Source organism: Xiphophorus hellerii, chromosome 14 (genome assembly GCF_003331165.1).
Source record: "Xiphophorus hellerii strain 12219 chromosome 14, Xiphophorus_hellerii-4.1, whole genome shotgun sequence".
Lineage (NCBI taxonomy): Eukaryota > Metazoa > Chordata > Actinopteri > Cyprinodontiformes > Poeciliidae > Xiphophorus > Xiphophorus hellerii.
Window position 1 is genome coordinate 10827022 of NC_045685.1, and position 22115 is coordinate 10849136.

Consider the following 22115-nt stretch of genomic DNA (forward strand, 5'->3'; position numbering starts at 1 on the left):
AAATCCATATATTTTTAGAGTCTAAAACTTGTGTCCATGAATACATGTTTGGATAAAAGTGCTGCACACATTTTTATTTGGACATTTGGAAAATCAAAAGCTGGTGTTGGAAAAACAGGTCAAATTTGAGCAGTTTGTAAAAAGATACACACAACTGAGGTTTTTTTTCTTCCCCCTTTTGAATCATGAACACCAAAGTTCATTTGTGACCTTGCTAAGTCTTCAATGTTCATTTGTTACACTCAGTATTTTCTCTGTTCATACGTAAAATGGCTCTCGGTGTCCATACTGAGAGGAGTCTGTGACTTTGTTTCTCTTCCCTTCTTGAACTTTTTTTAAATTGGGGTTGTTATATGTTGCTTTTTGAGATCTTTTAGACACTTCATGATGGAACAACGGATTCATTTTGGGTGATTTTCTGATCAAAATCTGTTTTTCCAAAACCATTTGTTTCAGGATTTTAGACAAAAAAGTAAAACACCTCCATTCTCAAAAAAGAAAAAAAGTTACATCTCAGCAGTTTGTGTTAGATCCAAATTGATCAAACTTGTTGTACGACTCTCAGCGGTGGTACTTGACTAGCGTTTCAAGCTACTCATACATTTCACTTTTAGCTAGAAAATGCCTGCGAAGCTAAATAACTGCAGAAAATGTTTCTGCTATAAACAGAAACCATCAGAAAGAAAATGCAGCTCATAACTCCTAATGAGACTAAACAGAACCCCAACCCTGTTCTGGTTGCCAGTTTGGAAAGCACCGGAACATGCTAACTGCTATTAGCAGCACTAGCTAACAGGTGTATCCGTTTGCATCGGACGAAAGGATCACGGTAACTACGAGAAGCGGTACAGTTTAATGTGTGAAAATGATTTTTCGAGAGAGCAAGATAGGAAAATAGTCAGTTTGTAACCACGGTTTTATATGTTATATAATATGATCCCCGTTTCAAAACAAATACAAACTATTCTTAACTGAAACTACCAAAAATGCCGCCATGCTAACGCTAATTAAAAGCACAACGAATCAACTTCCGTTCAAGTCGGGCGACTTTATTCCAAATCGCATACGTACATCCCCGCTTCTTGCCCGTTGAACGCGTCCCGGATCTCGGCTGTTGTGTGATCAGGTGTTGGTGAAACGAGCCAGCTCAACGTGCGATCATCCAGTCCTTCCCGCCGAGCGGATTAATAAAACCCGATCCCACTGGCTCTGTCCGCGGCGGCCTCCCAGGTCCGGGTGTTCAAACAGTTCTGGATGGCCAAACCCACAAAGAGCCTCAATGTTCTGGAAAGAATGCAACACGGAGATGACAAGACGCTCTTTGTTTTCACGCAGGGGGGGCAACAGTGAGTCAGACGTGTCTTTTTTTAAAACAATAAATGATGGGGAAAAGTCTGCGTTGTTGTCTCCCCGGCTGCTAAATGTAGTGGGGGGTGTTTTCAACATGTTCGTGCTTCTTGTTTTGAGACGATCGTGCTTTTGGACTTTAACTGGGTCTCAGCTCAGAGAAAAACCACAACCAGATTTAGATTCTTCACTGAGCTGTGATTATGTACACACACGGAGAAATTATTTTTGCCCCAGCAGCTAAGTTCCCCTATTGCGCCACCGCAAAATCACAAGAAACAGATAAATATACCGACGCAGCTCTGATTGATGACCGTGTTTGATATGTTATGGGTAAATAAATATTAAAATTAACATGAAAAAAATTTTGCCAGACGTATCTCATCAGTAAACTTTAATAGAAACTAAAAACACAAAATAGAGCAAAAGATCTCAAACTGGAACACATCATCACCTGAAACACCCGGTCAAAAAAAAAAAAAAAGAAGAAAAGAAAAACAAAATTCAAGAACGGCTGAGAATAAATCACCAGTCTGTTTCAGAGGCATTTAGAGATTTCTCCACGAATGGAGGAATTACATCAAACAGCAACATCCAAGAGTGCATTTTCTTTTGACTTTCCTCCTGTGTTTGAACTTATTATTTGTACATCTCTTTAAAAATTAATCTGCTTCTCACACCTGTTTTAAAATAGCTCTGGATTAGCGCTTGATTATTCTCTCTGGTTTAGATCATTCTTCGTGTTATAATGTTCTTTCGGAACTCCGTTTTGATAGAAAGTATAACGTTCACCAGTAATTTCTGCCAACGTAGCAAACATCTGTTTGGTCATAGGCAACATTTAACAAAAAAACATGGATTTAGGTGCTTTAAATATTGGAAACAAGCAAACAAATCTTAAGTCTGAACTAAAATAAAATCAGTGCAACGCTCATCTGGTTTATGTATGTGAAACGAGTCATTGTTGACCGTCTCAATTAAAACCGTTTCTGTTCATGGAGTTGTGTTTTAAATAGTCATGCGACTTCGACAGTAAAGTGAACCTAGAGTCTTGTCATTGAAACACATCAAGTAGTGAATTTACAGTCGTACTTTCTGGACCAGAACCGGGCCACAGCATTAAAGTCAACCAAATGGTTGAAGGCTTATGCTCTCCCAGACATTGACTTTGTTGTCCTTAGGCCACTTTGCAACTGATTTGGCAGTATTAGTAGTATGGGTCATTTTCTATTCTGAAAACCTACAAGTCACCAAGAAAGTCTTCATTTTGCATTTTCCAGTTCCACATTACTGGAAGAATAGGGCTATGAGATGTGGAGAAGCGAACACACCTCCAAATTGTGCATTGGCTGGTTCACCAAAGTGAAGAGTTTCTTCTTCTTCTTCTTCTTGAAAAAAGAGATTTACTCAGGAAGGCACTTTGTACCAAAACCTCCCTCATCTGCATCCTCTTATCTTTCTGATTAAAATCCTGAACCTGAGTGAAGTTGCTTTCCCACCTTCTTCAAATCTGACAAAATTTTGGTCAAAGGTTTGCGCAGCAAAAATTGTCGTTTGTGCTGCTGTCATTTTAAAGATATTAATAAATGTTCCCTGAAGTCACAAGAGGTCAACCATCCCCCTAACTTTCTTCAAGTCAGACAAAATTGGTGTCAATCAACTCAACTGCCTTTGTGCAGCGAAATGTTTTGTTTGTGCTGCTTCTGCTTTGAAGAAATTAGTGAGAGCTTCAAGGTCAACAGGTCAACCGTCCGACCCACGTCACCCAAATCTAACGAAATGGGTGTCAAATGTTTGTGCTACGTTTGTGCTGGGTTTGGTTCATTTGTGCCGCTATCGTTCTACAGATATTAATTTAAAAAGTTTCCAGAAGTCATCAGAGGTCATAATAGGTCAACCTCCGCTCCATGCTTACAATTACAAAATCAAACAACTCAGCTACGTTTGTGCAGCAAACATTTTCATTTGTGCTGCTTTTGCTTTTGAAGATGTCGATGACGACCTCTGGAAACTTTTTTTATTGATATCTTTAAAATGATAGCGGCACAAGCAAAGTTTTTACTGCTCAAATGTTTGACACCAGTTTTGTTGGATTTGAAGACGGTAAGAGGGTCGGGGGGCAACTTGACTCAGGTAAATCCTGGTTGTGTTTTCTCCTGAACCTCGTTTTTTTATAGGAAATTTCCACAGAAAAAGCAGCTGTGGAAAACATTTCTGGCAAAGTAGGGAGACCGGGAGATCACGAGGTGTTCCTAATCCAGGGTGAAACGAGCCTAATGAAACAATGCGAGGAAAACCGTTTTTAAAAGTCTCAGCGTTTCAGTTTTCATCTGACGTCTCCACACAGAAGTGGGACAAAGTGGGATTCCTTAAGCCAGAGTCAAAGCCTTTTTTCTGCCTCTGTCCTCCATTGTGACAACATGCCACACCTCTGCAGGGATCATGATGCACAAGTTGGCTTGAGCTTTTGTTTTCTACGCTCCAGTCGACTGAGCCGTGGTCATCTATTAGCTCCAGGTGAATGTCACAAGGGTCACAAGGTTCGACAGGGACACAGACGGGCGTAGCCAAAGACTCTGCGTCCTGAGAAGTTGCCTAAAGCAAGAAGAAAAGCTAAGAACACAATCGTTTGGTCACTGAACGCTGGGACGAGGTAGGAGGAAATCCTACCAGAGCCTTAGGTGGATTGTCGGGGGCCGGTCGGTCCCGTCTGGGTTTCCGCAGAAACACCATGAGAAACAACAGAAGGAACACAAAGGACAGACCAGTTCCAAGACATAGCATTGGCAGCGTCCCTGCAGACACAACAAACAACAAACAAAGCTGAAGGGTTAAAGACGCATTAAACATCAGCAGGAGATCAGTTGGGCTTTTTAGGTTCAACATCTGGTTCGATCAAACTGGTTCACCATGTGAGACCTTCTCTGACCTCTCAGTAAGAGAGAACAAAATGCATCTCCTTCTGAAGATCCAGGCAGTTTCAGTGATTTCCTGACCTGATCTGGAGCCAGTTTCCACACACCCTGGAGCGGATTTGGGGGAAGCAGCCATGGAGAAGGTCGGGAAGGAGAAGTTGGCCTCGACACAGTAGTTCTGACCCGGAGACAAACCCGAGAACTCAACGACGGAAACCACTTCCTGAGTCCAAACCGTGCGGCTCTGTTACACACAAACAGAAAACAGACATATGTCAAAAGTTGTGCAAGTTTTGAGACCTTTTGTATCGAATAAGAACGTATATGTTTTGTTTTTTTTAAACGAACTTAAAGTATACGTTGATTAATACGTTGTTTTTATGGTTTGAGAAGGTTTTGGATTTTCTAGATCAGAGGTGTCAAATTCATTTTCATTCATGTCAAGATCATGAATGTTCTCAAAGGGCCACCCGTGACAGAACGTATTGATTTTTTTTAATTTAATCAGTAACATCTATTGAGAATAATAATAATATAATCTTCATTTAACAAAAATATTTTTAAATTGGCACTTTAATAATTTGTCGCTAATGTCGGACCTGGTTGTCAGAGCGGTTGAGCTCATTGAACACGGTGACGGTGGTCCAGGGGTCTATCAGCGTGGAGATGGGACAGCACACGTCACGGGAGCACCTCCTGCTGGTAGCGCAGGGGAACTGCACCTTCACAGACAGGCTGTCGTTGGTCAAAGAGACGGAGACAGACGGAGGGCTGAAGGCTGCGGGTGGGAAAGCGAGAGAGCAGAAGTTATTACTGTTATTTTCAAATGGTTTACTTACACCTCTGTCAACAGGTGGGAAAATAAAAAATGTCATATTGTATTTTTGGCTCGAGTTACAACAGCAGAGATAACCACTGACTGAAGTCGCTGTAGTCAAACTTGTGTGGCTTAATCCAAACAATGGAGCTGGGGCTGAGGTGGACTCCGAGGCGAATCATGTTGTAGAGCTCAAAGCTTGAAAAGACCTGGGAGACGTCGCAGCTCCGGGAGGAGATCCAAACGCACCACGGGACGTCCTGCCAGGGATCCCTGCAGCGCAGAAACACAACAACTCAGATGCATAATAGCAGCTTTTCCTCTTCTGCTGCTCCCTCTGGCTTTGCTTTTTTCCAGGCTTTTTCAATAAGAAGAATGTAGGTCTCAAGAGTCAGCAGCTGAAATAGGGGTTTTATAAATATTATGCATATGGAGAATAAAACCCACCAATAAAAGTGAAATTATTGATAACTCTTCATATGATCAGATTTTAGCCAAGCCAAAAAAAAAAAAAAAAGTAGATATAAAATCTTTGTAGTGCTTGACGATAAATGACGGTAGGTAAGCTTTGCCACGTCAGCCAGAATAAAATCTAAATTTAACAGATTTGATAACTGGCAAAAGTATTAAGAACCCTCAAACATTTTCACATCTTGTCATGTCAAAATGATCTTTGACCAAAACAAAGTAGCACGTAACTCCAAAAGGAAACATACAGCAAACATGTAGAAGAATTTATCTTTGTCTCGTGTTAAGCTGGTCAAAGTTGATGGAAACATGCATACAGCAAATATTGAAGAAAACCTGACAGAGGCGCCAAAAGTTTTGAAACATACACCCGATCCCAGGTTATAGGTTTAGTATATTTAGAACAAATCATGCTAATGTGTTTAAATGGCCCAATCAAAGTTCACTCTAACTGAAAACTTGCGTAAGGGATTTGAAAATGTAGATTTAAAGACGCTCTCTGTGCAATCTGACTGAGTTTGAGTTATTCTGCAGAGGAGAATGAGCTCAAATGTCTGTCTGTAGACGTGAAAAGGCGGTTTATACATGTCCAATAAATGCACACCACACATTTAGAAAAAGAAAAAACACGTTGAACATCTTACAACAATGCACACAACATAAATACTAACTAGATTTGGAAGGCCTTTAATTCCCTTCTTGTGTTATTTACATTTTAAAAATCAGACCAGCACCACTGTTGGAGTTTAATACAAGTTTTGTACAATAAAACCATGTAGTCTACATATGAAGTGTTATTATGAGATTTTCTGTCAATATTTGAAATGTTTGGAATAACTACTACCAAGAGTAGATCTTTATGCAGAGTAACTGAGTCAGGAGTTGAATTTTTGGCCTCCCACACATCGGGGATTAGGACTTACCCCTGAGTCTTTGTCTGCACTGTGTAGGTGATATTAGGACTGGCATGGGGACAATCCCACCGCAGGAGGCAACCTAAGTCCAGCGATTCCACAGCGGTGTAGCAGACTAACCCAGTCGACCCTGAGAGATTCGCACGAAACCCAGACACAGAAATAGCCCAGTCACACAGGTGCTCATTGACCCTTTAAGACCAACTGTCACAACTTTAAACTGCACCAACATGCTGCACATGCAACAAAACATAACATAACTTGACAAAAATGCCAAAAAGGAACCACCGTTTAGCCTGGGCTGAAGGGGAAGCATTTTAACAAAGACGTTGAAGTCTAATCCGCACCTAAATTTCCACATTGTGCCTCGGAGTCACGCCCAGACATCTTCAGGACTCACCTGCGATGAGTTGGACAGTTATTACAGACAGCACAAATTCAAATCCACGCCGCGGGAAACGCCGTGACCTCATGGCCTCTGCGCCACCTCTGAACCGAGGAAAGTGAGGCTGCGACGAGCTGAGACCACGAGCAGCTTGGAGAACCGGAGGTTAGCGACGCCCTTTAAAACAGGACGGGCGAAGGAGATGATGAGCCATGGAGGAGGCAGGAGAAGCGGCTGTGGGAGAGACTGACGAGCGGGAAGGTGGAGGAGAGGGATAAGGATTCAATTAAAGGCGGGTTGATTTTGTAAGAGGACAGGCTGAGTGATCCACTTAGAGAGGAAGGTGAGAAAGGAAACCATGAATGAGAGCGCTACAACCCAAAGTCTGTTTGATATATCAGTGCTGTGAACAGCTAATTTATTTTCAATTTCTGGCTTGAATTATCTGTAATAGGAATCAATAAAAGAAAATAACTCGTTTTGTCATTTAAATGGAGCATTGAAATAATTTCATAAGTTTATGATGCAAATCACCAGCTTGATGTGCGTTTTGTGCATAAAATAAATTACGACTGTTTTCTCCTGTCACTTAAAGACCCTTTATAGTGTTTGCATTAAAAAAAGTAAACAATTTGGGGGTTTAAGAAACTTCATCTTTTATGACACTTTACTAAACCGTTTCAGTTTATTGCTTGGTTGTGAATCACTTCTGTCATATTTTATTGAAAAAACAAATAAACGTTACCTCTGAATGATATATTGATTGATCAAAGAAAACCTAATTGAATACTTCCAAATACATACAGGTTTTCTGATTTGTAAATTGCTTTAAGAAATAATGCTGGCATTAATTCTAATAAGATTTTTTCTAACATGCTCATTTCTTACATACAGAGAGCAGAACTGGGCTAAAATATTCATTGATCAATTCCTAGAGACAATTAAATCAAACTTTCATCCAGTGTCAATTTAAATAACACAACCAAGAGGACCAGACAAAAATGCTTGCTTATAAAAATATCTTAAGACAACCGTAAGATACCCACATTTAATGTTAAACCCAAAGCTTCTAGAAGTTTCCTCTTTTTTATACAAAACAATAAGTTTGTGTTCCCCCCCCCCCGACCAGAAACTCAATACACCAACGAGATGTTAATATAATATAATATATGGACGTCTTCCCCACTTTTAAAATATTTAGCTAATGTGTGAATGATTTAGTTATAAATTTAGTTGTAATTTGTCAAATAGTTCTTGGAAAAACAGACTAAATGCCAATATGCTGAATATTGCTAAAAATATATTAAAGTCAACTTATTCACCAAATATAGTACATTAAGCTAAAATAAGCTAATCTTTACTTTAACCTTTTTCAGTCAGATGGTGTTTTAAAACGTGTCACTAGCAGAAATCCAACTCAAAATTACATACATGTATTACATTTAAACAACAAAATTAATGGTAATTTTTTTTTTTACCAAGTTCTAAACTAGCAGAGAAAGATAAGAAATAAATTACATGCACGTAAATAAAACTTGGTAACAGCGCTATAAGCCATACATTTAAACAAGGTTAAAACGGTCACATTATGTTTGGTTTATTTTTTTGAGAAGGTATTTAGAAGATTAATCATAATATCAATATTTGTGGAAATAAGACGACCCTTTAAACGTGGAGTCATTGGAGAAGGTGACAGAAAACAGCTAAAACCTCAGTACAGTCTATCTTTTTATTCAATGCCATTTTAAATAATAAGAATCTGTGCATCTCTTAAGCAGGTCTTTGACCACTCATTCCCAAATATAATGATAAACAGTTTCCTTATCAACAGTAATACAGTTGAAGTGCTTAACCAGGCAACCAAAATGGCCAACAAAGATCAAACAACAACAACAAAAACAGTCTTAACATTGTACAGCACACTCATCCTCACACACACCCCCACACGCACACGCACACACACACGCCGTCATTCGCATACCAACAAACACTCCCCAGAAATGATCTGTACACCTCTTGATAATTAAATGCATGAAAACAAAACTGCTTGCTCATTCAGAAGCAGCGCCAAACATCAAAAATAATCATCATTGCAACAGTATTAATACTAAGCTTAACATTTCTCATTTCAGCATCATCAGTTTCATCCGGCATAATAGTCGTTCAGAGCTGTAAATTTACAGGATCTCGCTGCCACAAACTGGAGTGCTCACATGCTGACAAAGAGTCCAATCAGTCAAATCACAGGCTGACATCAGGTGTTGGGACGTCCTCGGTCCAGCAGAGGGCGCCCACCAGCAAAGTCTCACAGTGCTTCCTGGAGAGAGAGTCGTTTCTTTTAAGTCTGGACTGTATTTTAATTAACTCATGCAGACACACAAACGCCTGTGCAACAAAAAACAAAAAAGAAAACATGTGTCTGGAAAATAAGTATTGCTGCATTAAAATCTGTGCAAATTTTAAGAAGACCCGCTTGATTCCCAGGGAAGAGCTTTGCATTTGGTGTTGACAGTTCAGGATTTATGTTTGAGCTCCTGGCAGGGTCAGTCCTGGATCCAGGCTGGCGTTGGTGGTGTTGAGGGTGGGGGAGGGCGGGAGGCCCTTGGGTCCCGGACAGAGGAGCCCGCGTGACGCCGTGTGGTCCCCGTTCAAGTTCTTGTAGGGGTTTCGACGAGGCGGAGCTCTCAGACACACCGAAGGGAAACGGAGTCCGGCCAGACAGCAGCCGGGACAGGAGATGACCTCCTCCTGGTCCAAAGAGTGTCCGCTGCCGGAGCCGAAGGGGGACGAGCCGGCCGGGTCGGCGGGCGGGGAGTGGTAGCCATTGTTGTTGGCGGTGGGAGTGTCCGTGGAAGCGCCCCAGCCGAGCGGCCGGCTCACAATCACATTGTGGTTGTCCAGATTGGATAGGGGCGGCAGACTGGGAGGCCCGTTGGAGATGGCCGACCTCCAGCCGTTCGCCATGGAAGATGTGGAGGGATTAAAGGGAGTCGAGGAATGAGAGGGAGGAGGGGGCTTGGAGTAAAGGGGTGACGATATGTCCTGCGTGTCTGGCGAGACGGTGCAGTCCATGGGCTCCTCCTCCATGTCCTGCTCCTCTTGGTCCGCCAGATTCAGCGACATCGGTTCAATCGGAAGACCCGAATCACCCGTCAGAGAAATATCCGCCTCCCCTCCCAACAAACTGTCCTCCTCGCTCCCTCCGCCGTTCACATTGTTGACCTCAAACATCGACTCCTCCTCAGCCAGGACGGTGTTTGGCGCAGACACCATGTGCGGCGGAGGCGTACACGGCAACGAGTGGCACCGCCTGTGCCGCCGGGGCACGTCGACGACCTCGCCGCCGGGCGTGGGAACGTCGTCGCAGTCCGGCGGAGGCGGCAGGGTGAAGGTCAGGGAGATGACCGACTTGCTAGGCGTGTCAAAAAGCTTGATTTTTCCTCCTTTGAGGTCCTCCCGCTGCGAGAAGGGGTTCACCCGGGCGGAGGGCGCCAAGGCGACGCAGGGGAGAGCGTCCAGAGGGTGCAGCATGTCGGACTTGCTGCGAGAGAGACGCGGGTCTAGCGTGTCGCAGAGGGACGGCCTTCGCAGAGGCCCAACGGCTGGAGAAGATATTGTACAGAGAAAAAAGTCAGATTACATACAGGAAAACATCAGATTGTCACGTGGTGCCCAAACGACGTCTCACCTTTCACTGGAAGTTCGTCTCTCTGCTCTCTCTCAGCTCGTTTCTTCTTCTCCAGTTCGGCCACAATTTGGGAGAAAGACGGACGGAGTCTCGCTGCCATCTGAGAACAACACACAGATACAGACGATTAAGTATGACAACAAGCAGAGACTCTTCTCATTGTAGTCATATTCCCTAGTGTCGGTTTTCTTTCTTAAATAAAAGCAAATAGATCACATTAGTTTCATGTTTTTTTGTCCAAATACAACAATCCCATAAAACCATCCATGTCCAGAACTTGCATTTATATGAAAGTTACATCAAGTCCAGCTCCATCGCTTCCTTCAACTTCCCCTACAGTCATGGCAGAAGATATGCAGATATAATACAGACAGCAGGATGGGAAGCAGCCATCTTAGAGACGGAGCACATGTGTGTATCCAATGAGCGTTTCATACATTGCAGCAAGCGATGGCCAAATCCAGGAAGTAAGGTGGACAGTCTCCAACCATCTGCTGAAAGGCCTCAACGTCCAGGCCAAAGTCCTGAAGGAAAACACACACACAAAAAAAATATCATTCTAAATGGCTTTCTAAAAAGGTCCACTGTGGTTATCCTCCAATTTCTAATCATTTTCATTTCTGTCAGATAATGGCTTTAACCATCATACTGAGTGGAGAAATATTCTTATTATAGCCCCAAAGGAGTTGAAACAAAGTACTGAAACGCTTACAGCTGGAAATGTATGTAATTTCTGCAGCTGCGTATGAATAACAGGCTAACAAATACACCAGCTGTCCAGATACTGAGAAAAAGTCTTAATTTAAAGCTAATTTCTGCCATTTGTTCAGAGAGAACAGAAAACTGTCAATGTGATTTGCTACCACAAAAACTGAACTTCCTTGCATCACTACCAAAGCATTTGTCCATGACTGGTTATCAGGAAAGTAAAGCAATGTATGCATATCAATGTATGCAACAATAATTGAGAAATGTATTCAATTTTAAAAGCTGACAGTATTTGATGTTTTTGAATTGTGAAATTTCCCAGCGAGTGTAACGGATCGTGTGGTTTTGCTGTTTTTCCTGTTTAAACGCCATATTCAAAACCAAGTCCAAATATTTATGTGGTCAGAGACCGCACAAACTGTTGGGTCAAGCTGAGTTGATGCTGCACGGAGCACAAACACTCGCTTGAGTTTGAGGCCTGTATCAGTATTTGAATTCTCAGTCGAGATAGGAAAGCCAGCTTCCTGTTTGTCCAAGATAACAACCAGAGAAAAGATGACGAAATGATAAAGCCGTGACTTCGCTTAAAGCAGCTCCAGTCATTATGACACCACATTAAAATTCCTGCCGATCTCGGCGTCATCTGTGTTATGGACGCAGCCATGTTTGTGTTCGGGCTTCGACGTTTTTTTCCCCCCCCTCGTTCCTCATGAAGATTGGTCTGGTTCAAACAGGATGTGGATGCGATGCACGTCGTAGAGGGGTTAAGCAGCTCGGCTCCGCCGTGGAAAGCCGAATCTGTACCTCGGTGCGTGGCAGGATGTCTGGGTCGGCCTGAATCCTCGCGATGATCTCACACAAGATGATCCCGTACGCAAACACGTCCACCTGTAGCGACACCATGAAATGATTCATCGAGAAAAAATTAGGATAAAGAAACGATAACTATCCATTCCTCTAATTTTTTAGCAATACATTCTATTTTTTCTGCAGAGTTAGTTTTACAGATATGCAAATTGGTAGATTCATAGCAGGTAAGAGTAGATCTGCATTTAATATACATAAAAAGGGACACTGAAAATGTTTCCCACAATAAAACTTATCCAATTTTTATGAGATTTGCAACAATACAACCAAAGCCATGAAAAATATAATTTGAAAATCAAAATATATCCAGCCACCAAGGAGAGTCAGTGGGATCGTCATTATATTGTTGCACCAAATGGTTTTGTTTTTCTGTACAAATCTGCAGCTTCCTTCTGAGCTCTGGCACTTTGAAACGTCACTAAGACTTGATCATCAATATTTTAACTCTAAGGTTGAGTGGGAATTTCCACCAAGCTCTACAATTGCAAATGAGGAAATATTACAATTACATAACCTGTCTTTTTGCTCTCTCAACAATAAAATGATTATTTACACATTTATGGCTTTACCTCACTGCATAGTTTCATGGTTTATTCAACCAGCTTTTTTATTACACCCACAGTCGACACTGAACTCTGGGAACAATCTTCGGTTAAAGAGTGCAGGAGGCCCCTCATCTTCAGTACCTTTTCATTGTACACTTCTCCTCTGAGCACCTCTGGGGCCATCCAGTAGGGGGAGCCAACAACTGCCAAACGCTCCTGGACTTCCTCCTCACTGCGGAAAGAAGAAGAACGATGCTAAAACGGTAGCTTTCAGATGCTAACATTTAAACGGCCCGTGTAAATTCACTTCCAATGACATTTTTGGGTAAAAGCATCAATAATATAAAACTAAAATGTACAAAAAGGGCTTAAAATTGAGTCACAATAAACAACAGAAGCTTTAAACAAGGGAAAAGAAATACAAGCTAAGACCAAGTTGTGCTGAAATTAAAATTAAACGAATCAGAATGAAGCTTGAACTTCCAGAGTCCTTTTGATTAACCGAGCCTGGAGCTAAAAAAAAAGGTAAAGTTTTAACTTTTTAAATATTATGACTCGGTGCTTTTCTTCTCAGTTCGTGTTCAGTTGAAACTTGGATAACCTGTGGGATTTTCTAGCTCTTCTGATGCTAACTACTACTAGCAATACAAACGGATAACCTGCGTTAAAACACAAACTATTCTCAATAGTCTCGGTCCTGTTTTGTTTTGTCAGCCAAAAAGTTTTACATCCTGGTCTCATTTGACCAATAATACTTCAGAGGTTTGTGGTTTAAACTTATAAAAACGAACAAGTTTAGCTGGCGCTACAAATATAAGGCACAACGCAGGCAACAATTTACCTAGACTAAAAAAAACAACAACAATCATTATCTAGATGTCAATTTACTGCGTGTGGCAGCAACGTCTCCCACATTTGGACTAAAATGTATAATTAAGTGTCTGTATTTGTTTGTTACAAGAGACACTTCGGGTGTAAGCATTTTACCGTCTCCTGCGGGAAACGAGAGATAAAATTAGATATTTACTGTATTGACATTAAATTAAAAACAACCCTGCTGTAGGTCAGAGTTTGTTTGTTTTTTTTCATGCGCCGAATATGAAACATATTTTTCAGATTTGTTAACGAACATGTTTTAGACTTGCCTTTTAAACTGTACGACTTTAGTTTGCTGAAATGTTTTGGCAAGTGCGCCTCCATCAGAGCAAATATTGTAAATTAATGATGAGAAATGTAGAAAAGCCCGACAACTGTTCTAAAGACAACAATTTTAGTGTATGCAAACATTTCCTTCTAAAGGAAAACAAGAAAGAAAAAAAACGCACAAAACTATTGAATTTAATCAAATTGGACGTTGATTGATGTCTGTTGACCCTCTTCCCCCACATTCAAAATTAACATCCCAATTTGCAGGGACAAGCATAACACAGAATCTTCCATATCCTTTACAATGAACATCAAGACCAGAAGTAGATGAATCAACTCCAGAAGCCCCGGATTTGTTGAAAAGCATCAACTAGATTAAACTGCGGTACTCGTAAGGCAACGTAAGCAACAAATAAATAAATAAAACGCATAAAAACACTCAATCTGATTAGCACAGAGTCAAGGGAAGAGAGGTTTTCTGAGGTCACTGTTTGTGCGCTTGCCTGCGCTTCCCCTGCGTCTAAGAAACCACAGTATTTTCAGTTATGTTGAGATATTGTTGTGCAACTTTAGCAGAAAAAAAAAAGGAAGGAACTGAAGAATGTGCAAGAGGGACGATGTGATTGCACACACACACACACGCACGCCCACATGAGCACTCCCTCCTGCTGGCAGCTACTTCCTCTCCGTTTCTATTTCCATCTGCCACGGCGGGTTATGATGCAGCAGAAAATCCAAAACAAGAGCCGAGACGGTCACGGCTCCCGGTGTAAACACCATTTGGAGAAGTGGACTGGCACAAACAAGAACGCGCAGAAGACAGAAGGAAACCGGCTCGACCGACAAGTACGAGTTGGAGTAAAAACAAAAAGACACCAGAGGGACAGCGAGCGGAGCAGCGGGGGGGGACTGTAATAGTTTGACCATATTTGGAGCTTTTCCTAATCCCCCCCCCCTGGACAGACTCCTCAATCATCTCCGTTGCTTCCCTCATTCTTTCTCCACTCCATGCCGTTTTGCAGACAAACAACACAAACACGGCGTCCGCTCTGTTTATTGTGCAAACGTGTTTGAGTAAAAACGAAAAGCAAACACGACCTCGGGGGTGACAGACAGGCGCACAATCCACCAGCTGCCGTTAAAAAAAAATAAAAAAATGGAGGCACAAGTATGTAAAAGTAAACAGTGGCTGTCATTCAGGTGGAGAAAGAGAGAGAGATGTCGCATTTGGGAAATATCAGGCCTCGTTTTCAGCTTCCCTCCTGCTCACATTTTACTAGGTGATGCACACAGAAAGTATTTAAAGCGAGAAAGTTACGAGCGGGGCCCCCGGCCGCCCGACTGTGGCGCGCACTTGTGTAAACACAAACGGTGGCTCGGCCGAACCAGAGGGAGCGGAAGCAGAGCACACTGAGGAAGGCGAGTCAGGCTGCAGGGCGAGGCGTCTCCGACTCTGCAGAGCTAAAAAGGAGGAAAGGGCACAACTCTGCAGGCAGAAGCTTGAAAAAAATTCTCTCTAAATTATAAAATAATATCTGACTATTAAACATTGAACATCTAAGAATTTATTAAACTGATGTGTGCTTGTTCAAGAATTTACTGCTTTTTAAAAGTTTATTTATTTTTTTAAAATCAAAATTTGACTATCAAACCTTAAAACCATTAACATTTTGCACTGATTTCTGATTTTCCTTCCCCTGGTTCATGAACCCACCGCAGCCAAGACGTTCAGCTCTGTAGCAGCAGCTGCTCTGTTGGCCGAAGACTCAAAGTTGGATGAGAAACCTCCAATCTGGAGACGGTTTAAAGGTCAGTTTTCCCTTTTTTAGGGTCAAGAGCTTTACTGTTACAAGCTACAGTTTTCAGCTGAAGCAAAAAGAACACATTGTGCAATGTGATTAAGAGATGAATTTATACAAAAAAATCTTAAATATGCAAACTGAAAGGATGTATTTTTATTTTTTGTGGTAGAATGGGAGCACAATAAGTATTATTACAACTTTGATTATTTACAATCTAAGATGACGATCGTGGTGACTATCGTCACTGAGACTACGATAATGGTGGGGGAGCAATTATTAGGATGCCAAACGGAAAGGAGACGGCAACGAGGAAGATGAGAAAGACGAGGACCACTAGAACGTGGATTAATGACTTCAATGACGCAAGTGACGACTGCGTAGAGGAAAATAATAACCAAGATGAGAATTACTGTGAGAAAGACTAGATTGAGGACGACGACAGTACTGATTTTCTACCGGGCCGATCGGTGAACACAAGGTGAAGTTGTGAAGAATAGTCTGCGCCGTTTTAGCAATGGCAGTGGAGGAAGTGAACAACGCCGTTCAGTCCGTGTTGGCCAAGCTTCCAGATATTGAATTAACAATAACAGCCGCCTCGTTTGGATCGACGCTTCTCTCTTCGCACTGGAAGATGGTTGGGGTGACTGCGGCTCTGTTGGTAGAGCAGTCGTCTTGTAATCGGTAGGTTGTAGGTTCGATTTCAGGGCAAGGCACTTAACCCAAAGTTGCCTACCGATCTGCGCATCAATGCATAAATGTGAGTACCAATGGGTGAATGTGCAAAGTGGTAAAAATGATCAGAAAAGCGCTTTACAGTCCATTTACAATTTCATGGACAAATGTTAGCAATTGAGTAAAGTTTAAAACTTTCGATTTAGCAATGGCAGTGGAGGAACTTTTGAAGGAAAAAGATAAGGCTATGATAAATAAGGAGCAATGACAGCAATGTTGACCAGGGGTCAGGCATGAGGACTAAGCCAGGTAGGAAGATGAGAACTATGAAGACTATGAGGACTGGGACGTGGACAACAGCAATGTTTCCTCTTTGACAAAAAATTTAATTTCAGCATCACATACCCTAAAACTAACTCATGGATCTCCAATCACCATACATGTTTTTCTAAGTCTAGAACTGCAGCTTCTCGCGTCCATCATCACCACTTCTGCAGCTGCACAGCTTTACTTGCTCATCAGATCCAACTTTGGATTTAGTGCTTCCTTTCCGGGGCTTAAACGTAATCGTTTCTACATATGATCTCAGAAATATGCAAATGTGCCAGTCATTTTCTAAAACAGTGACTTTACACAAACCAGGGGAACACTTGCTCTCATTCCAACCCTTATGATTGCAGCCAAGAGATTTATTTCACAAGCAGCATTTTGAAAGGGTGACTTTTCTGAAACATTTTTTCCACATTGTGGTAATTCTGGTTCCTAAGAACAGAATCTGATCTCAAACCAATTCTGGAGCCATGAAGTCACCAAGAAGAAAAAAGCTAAACAAAATAAAACTTCTGTTTCTTGTCAAACAGTGCAGAACGACTATAAATTACACGCACCGCACAAATGTGATTAAATGCAGCTGCAAACACAGGAGCAGATAGCATGATGGGAGCAACAGAGCTAGTTGGGCGTCATCTGCAGTGACTCAGAGCTGTCAATATTTACTCCGTCTGTCCATTCTTTTATTTGAGAGAGCAAACGGGGGTCAGACCACAGTATTTGGAGGAGGCGACTGGTGTCTGCATACCATTAAGAACTAAATCTACTGTGATTAACGGTCCCATTTTTTGTGACTGTGTCTCATCTGAATGTGTCCCAAGGTTGGATGAGAGGGCAGGGGAGGAAAGAAAAAAAAGGAGAAGTTGAGTGAAAATATTTTCAGAAAGATACGGCATGACCGATATCCCACAAAGAATGAAGTGAAGGCATGTGATTTATTGAGACTTATCTAATCGCAGAAAGTTTATAGATGGTTACGTTTTTATTGACTGACCTGTAATCTGGGATTTTCTCTGCCAGGCCAAAGTCTCCCACCACAGCTGAGCACATGCCGCCCTCCAAGCGCACCAGACAGTTCTGCACACAGGAGGTCAGAGGTCACAATGGTTGCCATCTAACGCTTCACATCCAAAAACACAGACGGTATGATCACCTCAGTAGTGAGCCAAGATGAGGCATTCAATAGGTTTTAAGTTGCCGTAACAACAAATTTTAACTGCAATGTACTGAGCTCTTTACACGGCTAGCAAATGGAGCCTCATTGTGGGAGTGAAAATAAATTATTTATGGTTTACAATTTTACATAAAATGATGGTACTGCTAAATAAAAACCAGAAATGCTTCCTAAACACACAGTACACATTATAGTTTACATAAAAAGACTTATAACCTTTCAACAAAAATGACAATTTGTTTGACATAAAAAGAAATTTACAAAAAAAAAATCTGTAAAATGAATTTAAGTTTTATTTTGACCTCTTATCGAATCAACTACAGACGTAAGGTATTTAAAACTGAACGCTGTTCCTTTTAAAATATAATTTTCTTTAAATTTGTAGACTTAGCAGAAATCTGAAACTGCATCTAACAGGCTTTTCTCAGTAAATTCGCACAATCTGGAAGGATTATGCTAGGATTAAAAGTCACTTTGAGGCCAATTAGCCAATATTTCTAATTCTGAACTTTTCTGATCTGATTCCAGCATATTGTTGTCGCAAAGCTAGAGTTAGAGCAACGTGGTGTTATGGCAGACTTTGTTGCGTGGCAACAATACATGAGGAAAACCTTCACCTTCTGCAAAAATGTGTCTAGAATGTAAAAGAAAGTGCACATTTTCATTCAGTAACCTTGCAGGCAGTGTTGAGGCTAACCTTAGAGGTGAGGTCCCTGTGGAAGATGCCCTTGCTGTGCAGGTACTTGAGTCCGCGGGCGATGTCCAGAGCCAGGCTGAGCCGCGCGGCCCACGACAGATACACGTCACTGCCCAGCAGCTGCTCCAAGTTACCGCCATTAATGTACTGGACCACAGAAAGAGATAAAAAAACAACAAAAACATGTTCAGTTTAGATTTAATAACCCTTTGCTGAACCTCTGGTAATGAATAACCCTTACAAAAGGGAACGTGGGAGTACTACTACAAACAGATGACGATTTTGCGGATTTTCATTTCTTATCAGCTACTTACTTTAGTTTGGACAAATCACAATCATGTAGTTACAGCTTAATAAAAAATTCTGCTGCAAAAGTCTGAATTGCTGAGTTCGAACCTCATAATCTCTCTAAAGACTTGAACTAGGCCTCTGCAGTTGAATTTATAACACTGAAAGCTTATGAAAATAAAGTGTGTGAGCTGCAGCAGGAAATATAAAAACTTTCCACATCAGAACTTAGGAAATGAGTTGCAAATTGAATTTCCTCTTTTCTTGCCACCTCGTCTTCAAGTGTTTAGCTCACAATTCATTTAGCTCACTTCATTAATATAACAAAAAAAGGAACTAAAGATCAGGCCCTGTGTCGAAAACACGCAGCGACATGAAAACAAGCACGAGCGCAAGCGACGGGGGTGTGAATGCACCAGATCTCACTTTAAGTCTTCGTGTTGCTTCCCATTTGCTGCTGGGTAACCATGGTAACCACTGGTGAACCGATTACATGCAAAGGAACAGGTGACACAAGCCGCCTGACCTCTGCGTGTTTATTCAGGTGATTCTGTGTCCTTGGTCTGACAGGGACAGATGCTCCATGTTTACTCGACAGCAGCTTAAGTTAAGAAAGAAAAAAATGCAAAGTTGCTGCTTTTTTTTCTTCTTCTTCTTCTTTTCCTTATTTTGCAACAAAACCAGATCAGACCCAGAAAGAAGTGTGGTCATTCAAAGGTCCACAAATGGTCCCCATGCTGCACTTTGTGGAAAAATATGAAACTTGGGAGATGATGAATTCAAGCCAGAGGTGTTCAATCTTTCTCCACGAATATCCAGATGTCGAAATGTCAAAATCAAACTCCCCATTTTTCCACACTGCAAAGAGACCCTGTGTGTTGAAACAGGTTTTTGCTGGAAGTTTCTTTTCTTTTAGCTCCTCTGAAGTGGTGGGCCACTTTTTCCAAGACCAACACCAAACCGACTTCTCTGCGAATGCAACCGAGTTTGCCGTTTACACAAGAAGCCAGGAACCAGAGTTTTGGCTGAACATCCTGCTAACTGATGCAGGGAATAATCGACACTTCAGTCCGAGTACAAAAACAAGCTTAAACTTTCTCCTAATGCCAGTTTGATACAATAAAGAGCAATGGCCTGGCAATATGGGTGAGATTATCATCCTGCTTTTTAGGTAAATCATGGCGAATCCTAAACGAAACATTTCATCAGGACCTCACCTCTGTGAGAGCGTGCAGCTGTCCCTCATGGACACACACTCCTATAAACCTGCAGGGAAACATGGAAAACAATCAAAACCACACGTTTTTCAAGGACTAATTCAATCAACACTTAATAGAATATTTGTAAGTGACGCATTTGCAGGTATATAAACGTATGATGATCATCGTTTGAGTTACCTGAGTATGTTGGGGTGCGATAGTCTGTTCATGAGCTGGACCTCCCTGAGCATGTTGGCTCGGTTGCTGGCCAGGATGTTCATCTTCAGAGCCATCACCTGACCCGTTACGCGGTGCTGCACCTGGGATCACGGGACAAAACGGGACGATTTCAACCTCATCATGTCCAAATTTACAAAGAGAAATGTTGAAGCAGTCAGAAAAGGCGCTTTTGCTTCGTGCGAACCCGCTGTTCGCTAGATGGAACCCAACTGATCTTAAAAGAGTAAAAACACAGAAACAAAAACATTCCCAAACTCGTGCGTGTGGAAACTCTGTGCTGCTCGATTTCTGGAGGCCGGCCAGGAAACATTAGCAGGTCGGCCGAACCATCAGCTGCACTTTCTGGCCAAACCTGTCGTCATGGCGATGGCGCCGTCTGGTATGGCAACGTCGGAGACGCGACTTGCTTCCTCCTTCTCTCCCCCGCCCCGCACTCCCAGGCCATGCATTTGCTTGGCATGTATTTTGACTTCTAAAAGAAATTTATGCCAGAAGGATGTGACAGCTGAACTGTTTGGCACAGAGAGAAGAAGTCAGTGTTGCTGCTTCTTTTACCCCGAGACTAGAAGCGCAAGTAGAAATGAGGAGGAAAGCTGTGAGAGCAGCCCAACAGAGCCACATGCATTCGTGTAAACTCTTCACTGGCTGCATTTTACACTTCAGTTTCAGTGGAAAAGGTTTTCTGTTAACTAAAAAAAAAAAAATGAATTGTATCAAGAGAAGTTCAACGCGGAATGAACTGAGGGCCGACAGTACAGATGGTTTGATAGATTGGTGAAGAGAATAACCCAACACTCCAGCTGGTTACACAGAACCAGCTGGTTATTCATGCTGTGGAGTTTAGAGGAACTGGATGAACCAATGCATTAACTCAGAAAGAGTAGAGGGAGCTTTTTATTCATTAAATTTGATGAAATTAAATCTCTGCAAAATTGCAACGTCAAGATTTTTTCCCGGAGAGATAATTCCAGGAAGGAAAGTCTCCTTCACCTTAACAAAACAATACAACCTGTTAGCATGCGAAGCTACAAGGCCTCTACAGCCTGGAAACGTAACTTACACTCAAGTTGGTCTAAAATGAGTCAATTTATAATAAAGAAAAAAGTTGCAGGGAAGAACTTTTTTCCTCTGGTTGCCTTGCAGACTACAGAGACTGGATGGTAAAAGATTTGTTTTACAAAACAGGAAAATCAAGTCTTCCTCTTATTGCAAAATTTACTTAATTGAATTTATGGCACAACAATCCTCTCTGTGTTTACTGAATCATAACAGCCGTTTTAGCCTTGCTAAGCTAACAGGCTCGCTGTTCATTTTGGGGTTTTACATCTTCATACTTTTAAAGTGTTGGTTGTTTTCAGTGGTTGGTTTTGAGAACGGGTCGTTGCTGAAGTATAGAGGGATTCATCAGGGCAACAATTTCACGCTGAACCCACTGATTAAAGTTCTTTGAGATGAGAAAGTCCTGGAGCAACCCGTTTTATCCGGCTGTTTCTCCCTGCACCTGTTGCTGTTTACTGCTGGTCAGCTGGCTGAAAGAGTTGCTGTTGTTTGCATTTGCAACAGAATACATAACGTTTTTTTTTTTTTTTGCTCAAGTTCATTGTTCACGGAGAATGTCATACTGCTTCAGGTCTAATATGCCGGGGAGAAAATTTAAATTTGTAGTATTTACCTCCAAGATGGAGCTCAAAGTCATTCTGCTTGGATCAGGTGTCAAAAGTCAGATTTCACCAAAATAGTGGGTCCAAATGTGATCAGAACCAAAATAGATGTAAACGTAAATACTTTGGAAAAACAAATAACCAAAGAATACACCAGTAAATAATTGTCTTAATAGAAATAATCAATACCGCGGAGGATAAACCAATGGTTTCAGTACAGTGGAACAAAATGGTTGTTTATGGATATGAAAT

General features: G+C 41.7%; 2 protein-coding genes and 1 long non-coding RNA gene across 4 annotated transcripts in view; all 3 read right to left on the reverse strand.

The window, feature by feature from the left end:
• Positions 1-173: 173 nt before the first annotated feature.
• Positions 174-5521, reverse strand: LOC116733008 (uncharacterized). Its single transcript, XM_032583638.1, has 4 exons — positions 4862-5521; positions 4344-4506; positions 4018-4142; positions 174-3942 (listed from the first exon to the last, which is right to left on the reverse strand). The coding sequence occupies exons 1-4, from the start codon at positions 5135-5137 to the stop codon at positions 3667-3669; spliced, it is 840 nt and encodes a 279-aa protein (XP_032439529.1). The 5' UTR covers positions 5138-5521; the 3' UTR covers positions 174-3666.
• Positions 5522-8561: 3040 nt separating this feature from the next.
• The window catches only part of tesk1b (testis associated actin remodelling kinase 1b), a 28749-nt gene continuing 15195 nt past the window's right edge, over positions 8562-22115 (reverse strand). For both annotated transcript variants that reach the window (XM_032583395.1, XM_032583394.1), the window contains exons 3-11: positions 20161-20282; positions 19981-20029; positions 18476-18622; positions 17599-17681; positions 12796-12886; positions 12047-12130; positions 10972-11058; positions 10535-10634; positions 8562-10448 (exon numbers count right to left, since the gene is read on the reverse strand). In XM_032583395.1, the coding sequence (XP_032439286.1) occupies positions 9367-10448; positions 10535-10634; positions 10972-11058; positions 12047-12130; positions 12796-12886; positions 17599-17681; positions 18476-18622; positions 19981-20029; positions 20161-20282 (1845 nt within the window). In that variant the 3' untranslated portion in view covers positions 8562-9366. The remainder of the gene's footprint in view (positions 10449-10534; positions 10635-10971; positions 11059-12046; positions 12131-12795; positions 12887-17598; positions 17682-18475; positions 18623-19980; positions 20030-20160; positions 20283-22115) is intronic.
• Positions 13235-17592, reverse strand: LOC116732853 (uncharacterized). The gene is made up of 2 exons (XR_004341897.1): positions 15910-17592; positions 13235-15585 (listed from the first exon to the last, which is right to left on the reverse strand). It is a non-coding gene; the product is annotated as an uncharacterized LOC116732853 (long non-coding RNA).

What these genes read in the sequence shown, in the direction of transcription:
- LOC116733008 (XM_032583638.1), bottom strand. Translation starts at nt 5,137, where the DNA reads ATGACATTTTTTATTTTCCCACCTGTTGACAGAGGTGTAAGTAAACCA. An exon ending in TCAACCGCTCTGACAACCAG is followed by an intron (nt 4,507 to 4,861) that starts GTCCGACATTAG and finishes TGTGTGTAACAG; the next exon opens with AGCCGCACGGTTTGGACTCA. An exon ending in ACAATCCACCTAAGGCTCTG is followed by an intron (nt 3,943 to 4,017) that starts GTAGGATTTCCT and finishes TTCTTGCTTTAG; the next exon opens with GCAACTTCTCAGGACGCAGA.